Raw genomic sequence first — 19,381 nt, forward strand, 5'->3', positions numbered from 1 at the left:
TGGCCACTGGGGGCAGCAAGCTCACAGGAGAAAGCTATATATATGCAGTGTCCATTGGGGACAGCTGTACCACCAAGGGAGTGGCCAGCAGGGCTGGGGCTCAGCCATCTTGTCTGCAAGTGTAACCTGCTTATCTACTCGGTGTGGTTCACTCTCCAAGCCTGGGAGGAGCTGTCAACCAAGGATTGCAGCCATTCCAGTCCTGACCCTACAGGAGGCGCTGCCAGCTTGAGAGAGCAGTCCTTCCCCTCCCCTGTGATGAGCTAGCCTGGGTGCCCCAGTAACCTCTTTGCCATGAGTCCAGTATCCACACCCTGTGCCTGAGTTCCCCACACCCAATCATCTGCTCTAATCCCTCTGCCCTATACAATAATGTAAATAAAGCATGTGCATTTTCCTGTTAATTTACAAAAACAAACCCCAAACATTACTACAGTTAAGGACACCAGCAATGCCAGGTACATCTGCTAATATCAGATACGCTACTGGAAAATAAAGGGAAGAAGTTATTTAGTCCTCTGCTCAATTGATTAATTTTTTGTGAGTCATCTCACTAAGATTGTTCAGACAAAGTAGGAGCAAATGTGATACTTGGTTTCTTGAACTAATTTTGTGATTATATTCAGCGAAGCAAATGATCGTGTTGAATCAAAAAACATTAAACACTTCAAACTGAATCCTTGGATTAGGGTATTTCCTCCACTGTCTGCACTGTTATTCAGTTTTATAAGTGCCCCAGTTTCTTTACTTATGGTTCCTCATCACTGCCTTAGGAAACAAAAGGTCAGCTCTGTCAGGTCATTTAAAGCCTAAATGTGAAGAGAACTGCTCTGCACATGTTTTGCTGACAAAACCAATATGATTAAGACTGGCAACCCATTAGAAACAGAAATTGAGGAAAAGCCAATTTCTATATTAAATTTATGATTGTAAGTGGCACTAGACATTATACTAATTTCCTTTTCCAATGCATGCATTGTATAGTTTGAGATTCTTGAAAATATAATGCTTTCATTCTTCCATCAAGATGATGGATGTCATTGTAAAAACTTATATAAATAGATGAGATAAATAATAGGATAGGAAATAATAATCTGATGTCACTCTCCTAACTAAATGAAAAACTTAAACAACAAATAGTCTAGTAGCACCTTAAAGACTAACAAAACATGTAGATAGTATCATGAGCTTTCGTGGGCACAACCCACTTCTGCCCACGAAAGTTCATGATACCATCTAAATGTTCTTGTTTGTCTTTATGGTGCTACTGGACTATTTGCTGTTTTTTCCTCTTACAGACTGACTCCGCTACCAACTAAAATAGGGTATGTCTACACTGCCACCCCAGTTCGACCTAGGGTGGCTAATGTAGGCATTCGAAGTTACAAATGAAGCCCGGGATTTAAATATCCCGGGCTTCATTTGCATCTTGCTGGGCACCGCCATTTTTAAATCCCCGTTAGTGCGGACTCCGTGCCCGCGGCTACACGCGGCACGGAGTAGGTAGTTTGAATTAGGCTCTGTAATTCGAGCTACCGTTACTCCTTGTGGAACGAGGTGTACCGGTAGTTCGAATTAGAGAGCCTAATTCGAACTACCTACTCCGTGCCACGTGTAGCCGCGGGCACGGAGTCCACACTAACGGGGATTTAAAAATGGTGGCGCCCGGCAAGATGCAAATGAAGCCCGGGATATTTAAATCCCGGGCTTCATTTGCAACTTCGAATGCCTACATTAGCCTAGTTTGAATTGGGGTGGCAGTGTAAACATACCCTTAGTTATTAAAGCCACGTGTGTTACACCAGGAATGAATCTGATTGCACATGATTTGTGGTAATGCTTGAACTTTGAAACCTATAAAGCTCTTTAAAAATGTCTCATCCATGAACAGTCATATGGTCAAATGTTCTGCCAACCTACATTAATTGGAGCTACACTAGCAGAGCATTTGGCTCATAGCAAATAAAAGATGTTGTTTTTGTCTGTTTAAAAACCAGAGTTTAATTCTTCTTTGAAACTCTTATAGCACTTAATTTTATTCAGACTATAGGACAAGTAACACAAACAGCTTTTTCAAACAGTTTCTTTCAATTTTTGACACAGGGAATCTACAGAATCTGTCATCTTTCCTCTTGAGTAGCTTTTGGCCTTAGTACTATTATGTGGAACCCTGAGTTTTCAATTTTTAAAAATATTCTTAAATGCTTACATGTTTAATTATTATTTTAAATTAAGTATAATGATTGTGAAAGATCCTGGATTGTCTCCCCTGGCAACTACAGTCTAGACAGCTAATTGTCAGTGGTGTATGGTAGGTGGAAGGGTGGGTAGTGAGTAGAGAAGTTGATGACATCTACAGTCCTGGGGGAAGAGTTGAGGCGGGGGCAGAGCAAGGGCAGGAAAGAGGAGGGAGAGGGTGGAGTAAGGGCAAGGGCAGGGAGAGGTGGGTTCTGCGGAAGGGAGATGTTCCAAACCTTCCCTGGCATATAGGGGGATTACATGGCTGATGGCCCCCATGTCCCTCCTCACCAGTCGCCCGTGGTTAAGTGACTTAACTTTTCATTTGCTTGTTTTTGAAGAAATAAGAGGCGTGGACTCCTAAGGAAATAACTCTACTGGGAACTTTGAGAGCATCCACGTAGACCAGGGGTAGGCCATAATTTTTGCTCAGGAGCCACTTCAAAAATGTTTGAAGTAGCCCCGGTCCCCCCCTGAAGGGGCGGGGCCTAATCAGAAAGGGGTGGGGCTACCCCACTCCCAGACCAATCAGGGTCTTGGGGTGGGGGAGCTTGGGAAGCCTTCTCCTGCCCTGCAAGGAGCATGTGGCGCTTTGAAGTGCTGCAGGCTTCTCACAGGGCCAGGGCAGGGCGAAGGAAGCGTCACAGAGCTCCCCTGCCTCCAGGCCAATTAAGGCCTTGGGGTGGCCCAAAGCCTTCTCCGCTCTGCCCCCGCCCTGTGAGCAGTGCACAGTGCTTCAAAGTGCCACGTGCTCCTGGCAGGGAGGGAGGAGGCTTCATGTGCTTCCCAAGCCCTGATTGGCCTGGGGGCGGGAAAGCAGCAGGGCCTCCGCAGGCCAGATCCACCTGCTTGGCAGGCTGAATCCAGCCCGTGGAGGCCCTTTTGCCCACCCCGATATATATCCTTGCCCAGGGGCATGTGCAAGGGGAGGACAAGCAGGGTGTGCTGCCTATCACTCACCTCTCCCAGTCATCAATGGGGGATGCAGAATTCCTCTGGCCCTGGTAAGAGGCACAGGGCTGGGGGAGTTTGCTCTCTTCCCCACCTCCATGGTCCCTGGGCCAGAAGAATTCTCTGTCCCCAACCAATGCCCCACCCAACACAGTACAATTCACATTTTTGCACACACTCCCTCCATCCTTGCCTATCTTTTGAAAAGTAGTCCCTTGGCTCCCATGCTTCCTTCTCACCAGTGTAGCTCCAAAGGAGGCTATTATGCTACTGATGATCTCCGCAGAGCTCTGCCTACTCTCCTTCGAGAGAGCGAGAGAGAGAAGCAAGGAAGGGAGCCAGGCTGTGCTGGCTATTGCTGATCCCAGCCACTGTAGCATCAGAGCAAATGTGCATGGAGAAAATTATTTGGCTAGGCAGGGGAACATGCTGTGCAGGGCAGCCATAATCTGGCTTTATATTCTCTCTCCTGAAGCTGCAGAGCCCTATCCCGTGGAGGGGTAGCAGCAGGGACTCTACCATAGTTCCTGCTAAGGCATGCACTTGTGTGGCTGTGCACAGAAAATTCTTTGCCCTCCCTGCTGGAAGGTTAGTGGTGCAGCTGGTGCCTGCTCTGGTGGGCGGGGCCAACTGAGGTGGCATGGGGGAAGCACTGGGAGGGGGCCGGGCCTGCCATGTGGTGGAGGTATCATAGTCTGCTCAGGAGACCAGGGGCCTGCCTGAGGGCCCCGGAGCCCGTTTAGAGGCCTGCTCAGGAGGTTGGGGCTGCATGTAGGGGGGCTGGGGCTACTCCAGCAGCCAAGGCCATGTGGTGGGGGCTGCTCCCAGGGCCAACTCCAGCTAGAGATGTTACATTTCGATTAATCAGCTAATTGAGTAGTTGATGGAATTTCCATCACCTACTCAATTAGTTGATAAGGGGGGAGGTGCTCGCTACTCCTGCTGCGCCTCTGCCTTTTAAATGTAGTAAGAGCCAGATGGCTTTTACTACATTTAAAAGGCAAAGCCACAACGCTGCTACAACTCTGCCTCCCTAGTTTCCCCCTCCTCCCTGCACTGCAGTGATGGTGGAGGGGGGAACCAGCTTTTACGCTCCCCCCAGGCTTATTGGGTAGTCGACTATTCAACTACTCTTTTGCATCCCTAGCTCCAGTCCTTCCCTAGGGCTGGAGACGTGTTGAGGGCCTCAATGTGGCTTCTCAGCTGTTCCCTGGGCTGGCCACGTGGCAGCCAGCCCAAGCTGGAGAGTTGTTCCTGAGGCTCCCTGCATCTTTCTTCCCTCCTCCAGCACCTCTCTTTTGGACCTCAGAGCCCCCTGCTCCCAACCCTCTGACCCCCCCCCATTCTCCACATGTTACTGTCCCACCCCCAGCACCTCACTCCCTGCAAACCCTGGGAGCTGGTAGCAGCTTCCCTCTGCCCCAGGTGGGGACTCACAGCAGCCCCATGGGGCGGGTCATGTCTCACCTTCTCTCCACAAGGGGGGGGCGCTACTTGGGAGAGTCCCTTGGGGAATAGTGCCACTGAGGGTGCCACAGTGGCACACATAGGAACAAGCACATATGACCTTATTGTTGGCACACAAAACAATACTCACGCCACTCATGGAGGCAACACTAGACTCTACCATTTCTAGATGCAGGAAGCAAAGTACTGCTCTTTTCCTTCTACCAGATGTAGGGTGTTTCAACCCTGGGTTGCTACCCTCCCCAGCACATAATAGAAAGTAGTGTAAGGAAATGTTATGGTAAAAATATGGGCGAGACCAGGCTTTATTTTTGGCTGTGATAGTCCAGGGATGCTGGAACAGTTTTTTATATTGGGGATGCTGAGAATCATTGAGCCAAACTGTAAAATATATGCATCATATGTCCCATGGGAAAGAGACCCTTGAAGAATTTCACAGAGACTTCAACAACTTCCACCCCACCATCAACCTCAGCCTGGACCAGTCCACACGAGAGATCCACTTCCTTGACACTTCAGTACAATTAAATGATGGACAAATTTCTACCACCTTATACTGGAAACCTATCGACTGCTACACTTACCTTCATGCCTCTAACTTCCAAACTATTGTATACAGCCAAGCCCTAAGATACAACCGGATTTAATCCAATCTCACAGAGACAACACCTACAGGATCTATATAGAGCACTCATAAAAATACCCACCCCGAGAAGTGAAAAAACAGATCCATAGAGCCAAAAAAGTACCCAGACATGAAATACTTCAAAACAGGCCAAAAAGAGAAAACAACAGAATTCCACTTGTCATCACCTACAGTCCACAATTTAAACCCCTCCAACGCATTATCAACAATTTACACTCTATCCTGGAAAATGACACTTCACTCTCAGAGGCTTTGGGGGAAAGGCCAATCCTCTCTTACAGACAACCCCCTAGCCTCAAACAAATTATTTCCAATAACCACCCAGCACACCTCCATCATAATCATCCAGGAACCCACCCCTGCAATAAGCCCTGGTGCCAACTCTGCCCACACATCTACACAAGTGATTTAACCACTGGACCCAACCACATCAGCCACCAAATCAGAGGCTCATTTAACTGCATATCCACTAATGCAGTGTTTTTAAACTGTGTTCTGTGGCAGTTGGGGGTATGCCGCGGAGAACAGAGTTCAAAATGTCCACCCTTAAAGGGGCAGGCAACTTTTTTTTTTTTTTTGCTCAACAATTTTTTTTTTCTCAATAACTTTCCCCCGACTTTTTTTCCCCCCAAAAAAATCCTTGGTGTTCTGCATAAAATATATATATATATTTGTTGGTGTTCCTCGGTCTTAAAAAGTTTATGAAACACTGCACTAATGTGATCTATGCCATTAAATGCCAACAATGCCCCACTGCCATGTATATTGGCCAAACTGGACAGTCTCTACGGGAAAGAATTAATGGACACAAATCAGATATCTGAAAAGGCAATACACAAAAACCTGTTAGAAAACACTTAAATCTACTTGGACACTTATTAATGGATATCCAAGTCACCATTTTGTTACAGGTCAATTCCACAAGCCAAATACACAGAGAAGGATTGGAACTTAACTTTATTTACAAGTTTAATTCTTCATTTGCAAATGGTATGAACAAGGACATCGGCTGGCTCACACACTACCTTCCACATCCTATGACTTAATCTGTCAACCAAACAATAGAGGTGCTCATTGTTCTTATCAGCCTGTTGTAACTATTTGAACCATCTACTCACTGTCTCTCTTTTTAATTTTTTTTCTCCTTTCCCCCTCCTTTTTTTTCTCCTCCCTCCTCCTTCCCTTATTTATTCTTGGATCTGGACTTCTAATACTCCTATCATCGGAAGAAAGAAAAGGGCAGGTCTCTGCTTAGCAGGCAAGTAAAACTAATGAATCAAGAAGGCTGAGGTGTTGCCTATTTTGGTTCAATCTTTATTAATATGTTAATAGTGATTAGATACTCCACACAATTAATACTAATAACCAAGATAAATGTTCAAGCCAAAATAGAGAAAGAACATTTAGATAAATTAGATATATTCGAGTTGGCAGGGCCTGATGAAATTCATCTTAAGGTACTTAAGAAAGTAGCTAAGCAATTTTGGAACCATTATTAGCCATTATTTTTAAGAACTTAGGGAGCTCAGGTGAAGTCCCAGAGTACTAGAGAAGGGAAATATAATATTGATAAGGAGGAACAAAGATGATCCCAAAATTATAGAGCAATCATCTTAACTCTGATTCCTGTAAAGATACTACATCAAATTATTAAGCAATCACTTTGTAAACACTTAGAGGACAATAGGGATACAAGGAATAGCCAGCATAGACTAGTCACAAAAAAATCATACCAACCCAACATAATTTTCTTCTTTGATAAGATTACCGGCCTAGTGATGGAGACAGAGAGGTTCTAGATGCTCTTAATTTTAATAAGGCTTCTGATACACTCTCATGGGATCCTCTCATAAGCAAACTAGGGAAATGTTAACTACATGTACATGAAATTACTATAATGTAATGGATGCACAACTACTTGAAAGACCATAAAGGGCAATTATCAATCGTTCAGTGGCAAACGGGAAGGATGTATAGCATGGGATCCCACAGAAGTCAGTTGTGAGTCCAGTATTATTCAATAGTCACTAGCGATCTAGATTAGTCTTTAGGAAAATTTCTCTAACTGTAAGGGCATTTTAAGATCTGGACAGGCTTCCAAGGGAGGCCATGGAATGCGGATCATTCAAGGTTTACACCTCTCGGGGATGGTCTCGGTATACTTGTCCTACCTCAGAGCAGGGGGCTGGGCTTGAGGATTTCTCTAGCTCTCTTCCACTCTGCCATGATATGCGCTGTGTTTGCTGTAGGCATGTGATATTGTTCAGCTTGTAGATAGCAAAGAGCGTCCCGGACGTGGTCCCTGTGAGAGCAGAAACTGCCCCTGGCTTGCGCGGGGCTGGATCTGCCTTCCCCTTGCGGTGGGGATGCTGAGCTCAGCGCAGCCTGGCTGCAGCCAGCGCACGGCTGGGGAGTGAGTGATGGAGGGTGGGGACAGGGACAGGCAGCGCGGCCTGAGCCGCAGGCAGCCCTGGCGGTAGGATTTCTGAACCGAGGGGAGAGCAGTGGGCATCTCCTGATTGGCCGGCGCGCTGGGGACCCGAGTTAAAGTGCAACGGCGCTAGGAAGAGGAGGCGGCGGCGGCGGCGGCTCCGCTCTCGGGTCCGGCCGCCGGAGCCGGGCACAGCGCGCGCCGCTAGCACGCAGGATGGGCAGCAGAGTCACTTTCTTTGAGGTGGGTGCCTGGCCCCGAGGAGCAGGGCAGCGGGGCGGGCACTGTAGCAAACTTGGGTGGGGAACTAAAGGGCGGGCGGTGGAAGAGGGGGGAGCAGCCCGAGCCCTGGCGCTGCCCAGCAGGGACGCTGGTGGCCAGAAGTGAGCGAGGGGCTTCTGCTGCATGCCCAGCAGGGAGCAGGGTGGGCAGTGTCCCCATGGCATCTGCGGCGAAGCCTTCCCGCCACGCCGGTTACTGGGGTTTTCGGCAGCAGTTTGAAGTTGCAGGCTTTTGAAACGGGGCTTTGATTTACTTTCATAAGAAGTAAGCACAAGGCCAAACCATCTGTGGCTTTCCATGCCTGTGTGGGGAGAAGCTAGGCCCCACGGTTCAGAGCCTCTCTACACCATGACACTAGGAGTCCCTTCTCCCCACCTGCCCATTGTTATGTTTGTCTCATCCATGTACCATTTCCCTCGCGGCTGCTTTTCTTCGGGCCCTCTCTTTCTGGCACTGATCACTCCAACTTGGCATTTTTTAGTGGCTCTGTGAAGTGTTAGGACTCAGTTGGCAAGCTGGGGAGGTGCAGGATCAATGGCGCTCATCTCCCTTTACAGCACTTCCTAATACCCCCTGTCATAGTCACTCTGCCAGGGGTATATATATCCTTGCTGTTTGGAAAAAAACCCAATAAACAAAACGGAGAGAGAAATGTCATTGGCAACATACAGCTCTAGCTTCTTGGAAGACTCTTGTTAAATGCTGCATATTATAACGCTGTACATAATAGGAGCCTTTTTAAAAACAGTATGAAAGCTTAAAAACATATCCATGGTATGATGAATTAACTCCTGAGGTATTTCAGTACAAAAGCACTGAACCCCTAGCACCTGTTGTAAGCTTCTTTCATCAAAGGCGATGACTTATTTATTTGTAAAGGCATTTGCACATTACAGTCATTTGCATACAGTGTCTGTCACACTTTGTGGCATTGCATAAACTATATATAATAATGATCACTGATTAATAGAGCTGTATTTTCTACTTCTAAAAGTGGATGGGAAAAGTGGTTCAAAATATTCTTGGCCATTTGTAAATGTCACTGGCTATAGATATTAATGATGCACTTGATTCTTGCATTTGTGTGTGTCAAATAAAAAGTTCTCGAGAAAGATTTCAATACATTCAACTTTTTCTGTGTGTATACAAAGCACAGCATCACAAAAGGCCTATTTATCTACGTTTAATCAGCTAAATTAAACTCTTTAATGCAGGGAATGTGTCCATATCAGCTAACAAAGTTCTGAAGACTGGTTTGCATCAAAGGGGGGGGAGGAGTGTTGGAATTTCAAAATAATGACTAATTAGCAACTAAAAAAACAACAAATGGTCTGGTAGCACTTTATAGACTAACAAAACATGTAGATGGAAGCTAATTAGCAACTGTCCTTGATAAGCGACAAGGAGTCCTGTAGCACCGTATAGAATAACAGATGTATTGGAGCATAAGCTTTCGTGAGCAAAGACCCACTTCGTCAGATGCATGCCATGAAGTGGGTCTTTGCCCACAAAAGCTTATGCTCCAATATATCTGTTAGTCTGTAAGGTGCTACAGGACTCCTTGTTGCTTTTGCAGATTCAGACGGACACAGCTACCCCTCTGATACTTGTCCTTGATAAGTCTTTCATTTTTACAATCTCTCATTTCAGATTCTCCATGGTGAGACTTACTCATATTAACATAATTGTGAATGCAAAAGTCTCTTTAATAAACAAACTCTGTAAAAATGCAAAATTATCAGTAAAATATCTGCACATTTCAATACTAACAGGATTTTAAACAAAGTAGCTGAAAAGCAGCTCCTCTTCTATTTACTCATCAAGTCCTATAGGACAGCGGTTCCCAACCACCAGTCTTCAGACCGGCCCACTGGTGGCTGGGCCATGCCAGCTGCCAAACCTCAAGCTCCAGCAATTATGGTGGCTGAGGTACGGCAGGAGGCACCTCCCTCCCTCCTCCACACTTGGGGAAGGAAGGGGAGCAAAGGAGGAGGGAGTGCGCGCACCACCAAAGGCCAAGCCCCCTTTCTGTGCGGCAGTAGTGGCCATGTTCCCTAAGGGGGCAGCCTCGCTCTGGGGAGTGTTGGGGAGGGCAAAGGGGTGTTGGGTGAGGGCATGGTGGGGTCAAGGGGAAAGAGGATGTTGGCATGGGCTATAGGGATCAGAGGTTAAAGGGTCAAAGGGCATGGGGCATGGGGCATATGAGTGGAGGGCGGTCAAAGGGTGTTAGGCACGGGGGAGCAAGGGACTGGGTTTGGGCTAGAAGGTTAGGCAACATTGTATTTGCATATGTGCATATTCATAATACACAAATATTCAAATAAAATGTTACCCATCCGCCAAAGATTTATGAATGGGTTTGCTGGTCCCCTGCATAAAAAAGTTTGGGAACCACTTTTATAGGACACGATTCTGTCTTCTACCAAAACTTAGAAAACACTTCAGATATCTCTGGCACCTAAACTGCATAAGCTAGATCAGTGTTTTCTAATTTTATTTGGCCACAGAACCCTTTTAAAATCAAAAGAATTTCGTGGAACCCCTAATAACGGTCTTGTATATGGAGCTGAAAAAGTAGACCACAAATAAGTAAGGATAATAATAAACAAATGCTAAACAAGGTCATGAGATCAACATTTAGTTTAATTGAACATATTTAAAAACAAAAATCACATTTAATGGGTACAAAAAATAAAGCTCAAAAACTAATATGCATTATATTGGCAGTTTTCAATGCAAACAGTGGGTTTTCTTCTTTTCTTGGAAAACTCTTTTTATATTTGGTTTAATACTGGAAGTTGGATTCGCATATGTGGCATGGCATTCAGTTGATTTCAGTAGTTCATTTTTGTTGCTGCGTAATTCGAGAACCTAATTTTGCACAAGTATGTGCTGGAGAAGGGACACATCTGACGAACTGCACGTCTTGATAAAGCTGAATATTCTTGACATAAGCCGTCCCCAAATGTAACCAGAGAAACTTCTTTAAATTTTTGTATTAATTGGCTGTCTGAAGCGATTTTGATTAGGTTTTCATAATCTTGCGTAGAAAAACTGACTGGCTTTTCTGTTATATTTAATGGATTTTGAATCCAGTTATTGTTTTCATTTATGGTTGGAAAATACTTTATAACATTTGTGTATAAATCATGAAGATGATCTGCAATGTCCTGGCCAGGAGGGAGGGTACAGGAGAGAGCTTGGGGCAGGGTGTCTGGCCAGAAGGGAGGGTACAAGAGTGGACTTGGGGCAGGGTGTCAGAGCAAGCTGGGAATGCGGGGTGTTGGCGGTCGGAAGAGAGTGAGTGAGGGGGATTTGGGTGTGGGGTCTGGGCACGAGGGCGACACTTACCTGGCTTGGAACCCTGCTGCAGCAGGGAAAACCTCCAGGCAGCATGCTGTCATTCTCCCAGCAGGGGGGCAGGAGAGGGAGCTCATTCCTGCCTCCCCTCCCCAGCCCCATGCAACGGGGATCCCAGCACAGCTGCAGCACCAGGTCAGGCTTCCTGCTGGAAGGGCCGGCGGTGGGGAGGGCATGTTGTAGAAACCCCGACCTTCCCCCCAGACCAGACTGCCGCTTCTTCAGCGGGATGGGGAGAGGCGCAGAGGAGAGAGAGTGGCAGCGCACGTGGGGGGCAGCAAGCCCAAGCACACTCCAAGGGGGGGGTCAGAGCCCCAGCCGAGTTCCGCGCGGCCCCTACCGGGGAGCAGGCAGCAGTTTAAAAACACCGAGGTCCAGGAGTGGCTACTCAGCGCCTCAGACCCAGCCACCCATCCTCCTCCTGGCAGCAGCGGCTGCCGCCTGCACATGAGGAGGAGGAGGAGGCTGCGCAGCACCGGAGGCCCCATGCGACAGTGGCCGGCCATCCTGCGGGATGAGGAGGGGGCCGCACCATGCAGTGGAGAGGCAGCCGCAGTGCATCGATCAGCGGCCAGAGCCATGTGCTGCCAGAAGCCCACCCCCGCCGGCAGTGCTCCAATGGGAGCTGCCTATGTGCTCTGCAGGGGGCAGGGGAGTGAGTAGAATTTTCTTGCTGAACCCTTAGTTTCACTTTGTGGCACCCCGGGGTTCCACGAAACATCACTTGGGAAACACTGAGCTAGATTATTTCTGGTCCTTGCATGGGCGAACAAGATAGAGAAGATGCACAGAGCCTTCCTCCTATGACCTTATCTATTTTAAGATAAAATTCCCACTGACACTACCAATGTTTCTGCTGCTTCAGTGTTAGCCTCATTAGCACTAGCATTAGTCAGGCACCTAGCAGCTTGTTGCACTTTTAGCACAGTGCAAATTGTAACTCAGCAGCCCAAGTTGTTGGGGCCAGAAACAAAATGCATACTCTGCTAGCATTTCCTGAGGAACAATCTGTTCTATGGCTGGGCCTTATGCTTCACATTTACTACTGCAGCTGAGTTGAGCTGAGCTGGCTGAGGGTGGCTCTTCTTAAGGGGTAGTACAATGGCTGCATTCCTAAGGAGATTTGAGAGGCATTAGAACAGATCATCAAATCTGTCTGAGCTGTACTTCATGCCAGTTTCAGAATATGAGTAATGGCAAAGATGGCTTTGCATTCCTTGGATCTGAGGGAAGCAGCATACTTTGGGTTGCTCTAACTTACACTGTCAATAACCTCACAGGGGTTGTTATGCTCTTGAGGCTCAGAGTACAAAGTGATTCTGTAATAGCCCCTGTATCTCTTCAGCATGTCATCTTACCACAGAGAAAATTGTAGAGTTCGGATAGCTGGCTTTATGCAAGCCAAGGATTTCCCTTTGCAAGAGGCATACTCAGCTTATCTGTGTGACATGGACCTGTGCAAAAAGACATACAGGAGGCCATGACCCTGGTCCAATGATTCTCCCTCAGGCAAAATGCTCCCCAGAGCCCTTGCTGGATTTGTACAGCTCTGCATTAACACTATCTGGCCCACTTTATTTACTGTTGCTAAATGTTAGTGATATCAGCAGGGGAAGTAAGGAATCCTAAACTCAAGTCTAATTAGGTCAGTAAAGAAAGAAAAAAAGTCAAAGTACTTTACGAGCTCTGTCTTTAAATGGGGGTTTTGCCAATGACTTCAGCAGACACAGAGGCTGGCAAAATGTTCATAACATGTTTGGTGATTTTTAGCAGTCTGTTTTCGTTTTAAGAAACTCTTTCATCTATAAGCTGACTGTGTAGGTCAAAAGCAGCCATTCTTTTTCCTATTGATCAACACTACTGTCAGGGAATGCAACAATTTTTGTTCCTTAACCCAGTAGATCTAGCAAACCACCCCTGGAATCTGCTTGTTGATCACTTATGTTCCCCTCTCACCTATCTTTTATCAAGATGTGCAGTAATTCCCATTTTCAAACAGGATTTGCAATGAGGCAGAGAAGGTCAGGTAGTGGCACTCCTCTAATCTTTGCCCCACATGAGTTCCAAAATAAGATGCTTCTTACTGTAGCTTATGTGGATGTTTCGTATAAGATCATGATTGTGCTGCGAGCTCCAGTGGTTCCTCTCAAATGCAACTTGAATGTACCCACCAGCTCTAGTAGGTTCCTGGGCTTGTTTCCTTCTTGAGTAATGAAAGAATAGAAGTAGTGATACTCTCCCAATTGCCACTCACTTGTGGCACCAAAATGACATGGCAAATTGTGTGATCTTCACTCTCTTTTCTTATGTGAGGAATGAAATAGATAACAATATTGGCATTTAAATAATCACTAAGCAACTGTGCAAATAGCTAAATGAGCAGAACAGAGCTCAATAGCTCAGAGCTGTCCAGCTTTCTTCAGCTTCAAGTAGATGTCTGTTCTTGGTTGGCCTTTTTGAGGTTTTCTTCTCAATCATAACAGCTAGATCCTTTAAAAAAAGAAAGCTGAGATTCAGGAGAACTAGATAGCAGCTTTAAAGAGGGGCAAGTGTGCCACACCACATAGTGGCCCAATCTGAGCTGCGTGGGGGTAGGGAAGCAGTATTCAGTGGGGGATAAGAAGGAAGCCTCAGGCCCCCAGCAGAAGCTGCACTGTGGGGAGAGAAGGCCCAGGACCCTGGCAGAAGTTGTGTTGGGGATGGGAGGACTCAGTTGTATAAGGCCCTGTAAATTGTAAGGACAGCCCTGTTAAGGCTTGCTCCAAGAAGGGAGAATATGACCAAAATCTTCCATTGTCCTGGTTAGGCTAGCACCAGCTATTGAAATGGTTCACATGCACCACTGCAGTTGACGTGGAAGTTTGGACAGATACTCTAACCTGTGGTGGTGTAGACTGGCTCCTAGCGGTGCCGGGACAGGGGGGACACACTGCCCTTCTATGGCTGGGCTCAGCACTAGTGTATGAAGAAAGCCAAAAGGAGGGTTCATTGTACCCTGAATAAATTAATGCAACTCTGTAGCTATTCTGAGACTTGTGAGATTACTAGATACAGGAAAGTAACCAAGAAGAGAAGTTTAATACTTATCCTATTAGTATCTACTAGAAAGAAGGAAAGCTGGTCATTTCATGAGAGACTTACTTAGGGCTCCTCTCAGTTTCAAACACCTTATGGAGTATTTCGTAAAACATTAGTGGATCAGAAGTAGGCAATTCCAACACTTACTATTAAGGTGGACATTGGTGAAGATTACACTGACAACTCAAATCTTACTGTATTGTACATTGAAGAAGTGCTTTACAAGAACATCTTTGTACAAAAAAATCAAAGTGTCAAAAATATGTAAAGTTCTGGATGTTCTTTCATCATGGCAAATATTTACTATGCTATAGAAAGTATAGGAAAATGAATACATCATGCCAGAGAAGTGCATCTATATATTTTTATTCTAAATAAACAAAGTGAACACTTACATTCTGAATAATTTATATATTTTTTTCCTAGCCTCTGATGTTAGTGTGTTCAGATTTGCTGAGTTCTTTGAAATTTTTTACATAGTCATTAGTGGAATATATTTGGTAGAGACACAGCAATTTAAGAAGTGACAGCTTTGCTGAGCTGCGTGGCTTTTAGGACAAATTACATCCTTCAGTTGCTGTAGACAGAGATAAAAAATGTTTTTAAAACAATACTTAATGAAGAGATTCTTATAAAAAGTATGCCACTTTGAGAAATAAGCTTTGCATGACATTGCAAAGCACAGCCCACCATGTCACTTGAAACAGGGTCCCAATACTGCAATGAGCTCCAGTACAAGATTGATGCCAGGGGTGGAATTGACAAAGGGTGCTTCTACACAGCACCCTACACTAGAAATAAGATACGCAGTTTATGCTATGCAAATTGCATATCTTATTTTGAATCTATTTTGAAATAGCTTATTTTTAAATTTGGCATGACTACACCACCAAATTTCAAAATAACATGCTATTTTGAGACATCCCTTAACCCTTGTGAAACGAGGGTTACCAGGATGCTGAAATAACAGGCCCGTTATTTTGAAATACTGGGCGGCTTGTGTAGACGTAGGGTAGCTATTTCGGGGTACCTCCAGTATCTCAAATAGCCATGCAGTGTAGATGCACCCAAAGGGACTTAGCGTACTACAACACAACCTATAAAATCACAGAAACAATACTGCAATCCACAAAGCCTGAGTTAGTTGCCTAAGATTCCCTATATAATTAATAGGGAGAGCTATGCACCTTTGATTGAGATCCACAAAGCCAGCATGCTAGATAGCCAGCTGCCTAAACTAGTTTATGGGAGATGCCAACAATAGGGGTGTGTGTAAGCTCTGCCCCACTATTGGAGATAAGTCTCTAAGTCTTAGCCAGAGCCATCTCGTCCAGAGAATGAATCGGGGTGGGGGGGGGGCTGCCCCAGGCTTCATGCTTTGGGGGTCTGGTTGCTGCTTCAGCTGTCCTGTGGACTGGAGGACATGGGGATTACCAGGCTTGCTGCAGGACAGCAGCGGTGGTCGCCCCTTGCCATAGCCCAGGACCTAGAGCAGCCCGGCTGCCTGCTCCACTCTGTTGCACTGCCCTCTCCTGGAGGCTGTGCTCCACTTCTCCATGGCAGCGAGAAGTAGAGCATCCTCACCCTAGGACACTCCACTTCCCATCACTGTGAAGAAATGGGGGCAGTGGGCTGGGAGAGTGGCGCAGAGGCAGAAAAGGCTTCCGGGCTGTTCTGACTCCCTAATGCCATGGTGAGTGTGTGGGCGGGGAGAACCCATGTTGCCGCCCCACACCAGGCCCTATAATCCTCTGGGCCATGTTGTTCTGGGGATGGGGCAAAGGAGCAGAGCCCCACACAGAGGGCACTGGGTCAGGTGGTTACCCCAAGTCCCAGATCCCCCAGCCTAGGGACTGTCCTGATCTTGGCTGCATGGAGGCACCAAATTTAGCCTGTTGAGACTTATAAACTGGGGAAGATAGGCATTCTCAAGCTAGGTCCTTGGCTGCCTAGTTGCACGTGGGATCCAAAACAAGAAAGCCAGAGAGGGAAGAAGGAGCAGCTATCTTATAATCTTTAGCCTAGTGGATTCAGTATTCAGCTAGGATGTGGGAGACTCCAGTTCAAATTCCTCCTCCTTTTGAGGGGGAGAAGGGATTTAAAGAGGGATCTGCCATTTCCTTTGTGTAACTAAGGCAGCTGAACACCCATCTTTCCTGGTTTGTGAATTGCTCTGGGGCTTAGGCAGGAGATATACATCTGTCCTGTGACCATGAAGCAGCTGTGCATAGGTGCCTGGGTCCCTAGAGTAAGTCTTCAGTCCTTATCCTGTAAACCTGTATTCATCCTTACATAAAATAATAATCCCGTTGATACCACCAGAATTACTTGTATAAGGACTCCTCATGTGAGTAAGTGTTTGTGGGGTGTTTGTGGGATTGGGTCTTTGGGTTGCTGAGACAGATGTATTTATAAGTCACCAGTTAGGCAGATTTAGTCAATTAGTTCTTTACTTCATTGCATTTAGGGACTGTATTGGGTGAAAGATTTTTCAAACTGAAAACGACTGAATAAACAGAGATATAAAGTGTGATGCCGAATTATTTAAGTGCCAATACAGTTTTCCCCATCTCTTCTTGAGGATGGACAGAGTTTTCTGTTTGTTTGTCATGGGCCATGAAGAAACACCTTTCAAAGTTTACTAATTGTGGGGAAGTTTGTTTGGTTTTTTGAAAAAGAACTGGAGGGTAATTTTCAAAAGTACAGAGGGCAACGAGGTGTCCAATTCCCCTTAAAAGTCAATAAGAATTGAATGCCTAGCTTCTATTGGTGTCCTTGAAACTCTTCACTCCCGATCTACCCATCTCTCTGAAAATGCTGGGTTGTCCTCTCTAGTAGTATTCTTTAGGGTATGTCTAGACTACATGGCTCTGTTGATGACTCCGTCAACGGTGCCATGTAAACTAGTTTACCCGGCATAGTCAATGAAGCGGGGATTTAAATAATCCCTGCTTAATTAAAATAAAAATGGCCACCGCACTGTGCCGACGATCAGCTGATCCTGCACAGTGCAGCAGTCTAGACGAGGCCTTTGTGAAACGAGATTTACTGGAGTAGTCGACAAAGGCTTCCCTTGTCAACCGTGCCGCGTGTAGACTGCCATGCTGTGCCGGATCAGCTGATTGTTGGCACAGCGTGGCGGTCATTTTTATTTTAATGAAGCGAGGATTATTTAAATCCCCGCTTCATTGACTATACCGGGTAAACTAGTTTACATGGCTCCGTTGATGGAACCATGTAGTCTAGACAGACATACCCGTAATGTTTTGTCTAACCTAATTCCTTCTGTTGCAATGGTGCTTATAACCAGCATTTTGCTCAATTCCTTAATTTTCACATAAAGGTGGCTTGAGCATTGAGTGCAATTCAGCTATTTAAGTGTACAGTCTGATCCTGAGTATGTGCTTTTCCAAGTGACATCAGTAGTAGTTATATGTGATTGGCACCTCTCAGGTTCAGGTCCGACATAAGGATTCCTGTTTCTGGGGGATTTGCAAACACTGCGGGTGCCTTTACACAGCCGGGCTTAACTCAAAATAAGATATGCAAATTGAGCTACATCAATTGCCTAGCTTATTTCAAAATAGCCTATTTTGAAATTCAGAGCGTCTACACAGCACTTATTTTGAAATAGAGCACTCTTCCTCCAACTTCCCTTAGTCCTAGTACAATTAGGGTTACAGGAGTTGGAGTAAGAAGTCCTCCAGCTTCACAGTTTTTTGACATTATTTTGAAATAATTGCCTGCTGCGTAGGCAGGAACTAAGTTATTTCAAAATAATTCTAGTTATTTTGAAATAATGTTGCTGTGTAGATGTACCCTCAAGTACTTGCAGATTTTGGCTCTGACCTCACTCTATTGAAATCATGCTGGAACTTACTGTTGTTGCTAATAATGTGGTTCTGGCATAATTTCCCTAACTGGTTTGGACAGGGAGCTGTTCTTGAGGACAATATTATCAAAACTTCATCTTGACTAGGGATGGATTGAGTTGGTATTGTCTACTGGCAGTATTCCAGTTGACCCTTAAGTTTTTGATGAACTGAAGCTGTAATTTAAGTCAGTTAAGTTTCTAGCTCTCCTGGATGTGACGATAAACCTCCTAATGAGAGCTAGTGTAGAGCTGCCTGCCTAGAGCATTGTTGGGATATTGCAGGTCCTATTACAAAGGTTTCCTTACTTGCTTTACTGATCTCTAGATTGCACATTATAGTAAGAATGCTGAGTTAAATGCATTAAAGAAAATTAGGATTCTCTGTTTTAAGGCTCCCTAGTGCACATAAGGTAAAGTAACTATGCATAAGTTCTTAAAGGTACACCACCACTCAAACCAATGTTGCTGACTGAAAATGTTACATTATTGTTACAAGCAATTCTGAAGATTACTATTGCTGAAACAATTTACAGGAGAAAAAATTCCTTCTAATTTCTTTATGTTGTGCATTTGACAACACTTTGTATATAGTCAGTTTCACTACTTCCACTTTAAGTTAGTTAAGCCATTCACCTCTTTGTGTGGATCTTGGAAGAGAAAATCATTTTTTAAAATAGGAAAATGTGTTTGTAAAGAAACACCACTTGGCAAGAAGCCTCAGTGTTTGAAACTGATTGAATTTCAAGCTGACTGTGTTCCTTCAAGAGAACAAATGTATTTGTTTAAATATGTTTTTGGAAATAAGTTGCAAATAATTTTTGGTAGGTGGGAATTTTGCATGTGAGCCCTAGATGACCCTTCTGCTTTGAAATCTAGGACCTTCAGCAAGAAAATTCTGAGGAGCTTTTCCTTCTTGTATTATATCCATTGTTGCCTTTGTTTCATTAACTTTAAGTCAACGATCTGTGCCTGTCAAAGATGTTTTAAGCACCACCTGTTCATATTGCCTCATAAGACCCATGGGCTAATCCTGCTCCCTAGCAACAGAACATCA

At 45.3% G+C, this 19,381-nt stretch overlaps 2 protein-coding genes across 3 annotated transcripts in view; one reads left to right on the forward strand and one right to left on the reverse strand.

The window, feature by feature from the left end:
* The window catches only part of GCLM (glutamate-cysteine ligase modifier subunit), a 41,544-nt gene extending 33,923 nt beyond the window's left edge, over positions 1–7,621 (reverse strand). The window contains exon 1 of the mRNA XM_075936563.1: positions 7,474–7,621. The gene's annotated coding sequence lies outside the window, so the exon portion shown is untranslated. The remainder of the gene's footprint in view (positions 1–7,473) is intronic.
* Positions 1–19,381, forward strand: part of LOC102459125 (very-long-chain enoyl-CoA reductase-like) — a 55,927-nt gene that overhangs the window by 6,614 nt on the left and 29,932 nt on the right. The window contains exon 1 of one of the 2 annotated variants that reach the window (XM_075936562.1): positions 7,801–7,976. The exons of the other annotated variant lie outside the window; for it this stretch is intronic. Within the exon in view, the coding sequence (XP_075792677.1) occupies positions 7,950–7,976 (27 nt within the window). The 5' untranslated portion in view covers positions 7,801–7,949. Of the gene's footprint in view, positions 1–7,800; positions 7,977–19,381 lie in introns of those variants that run through there. 2 annotated transcript variants of the gene reach the window in all.

This window comes from Pelodiscus sinensis, chromosome 9 (assembly GCF_049634645.1).
Source record: "Pelodiscus sinensis isolate JC-2024 chromosome 9, ASM4963464v1, whole genome shotgun sequence".
Classification (NCBI taxonomy): Eukaryota; Metazoa; Chordata; order Testudines; family Trionychidae; genus Pelodiscus; species Pelodiscus sinensis.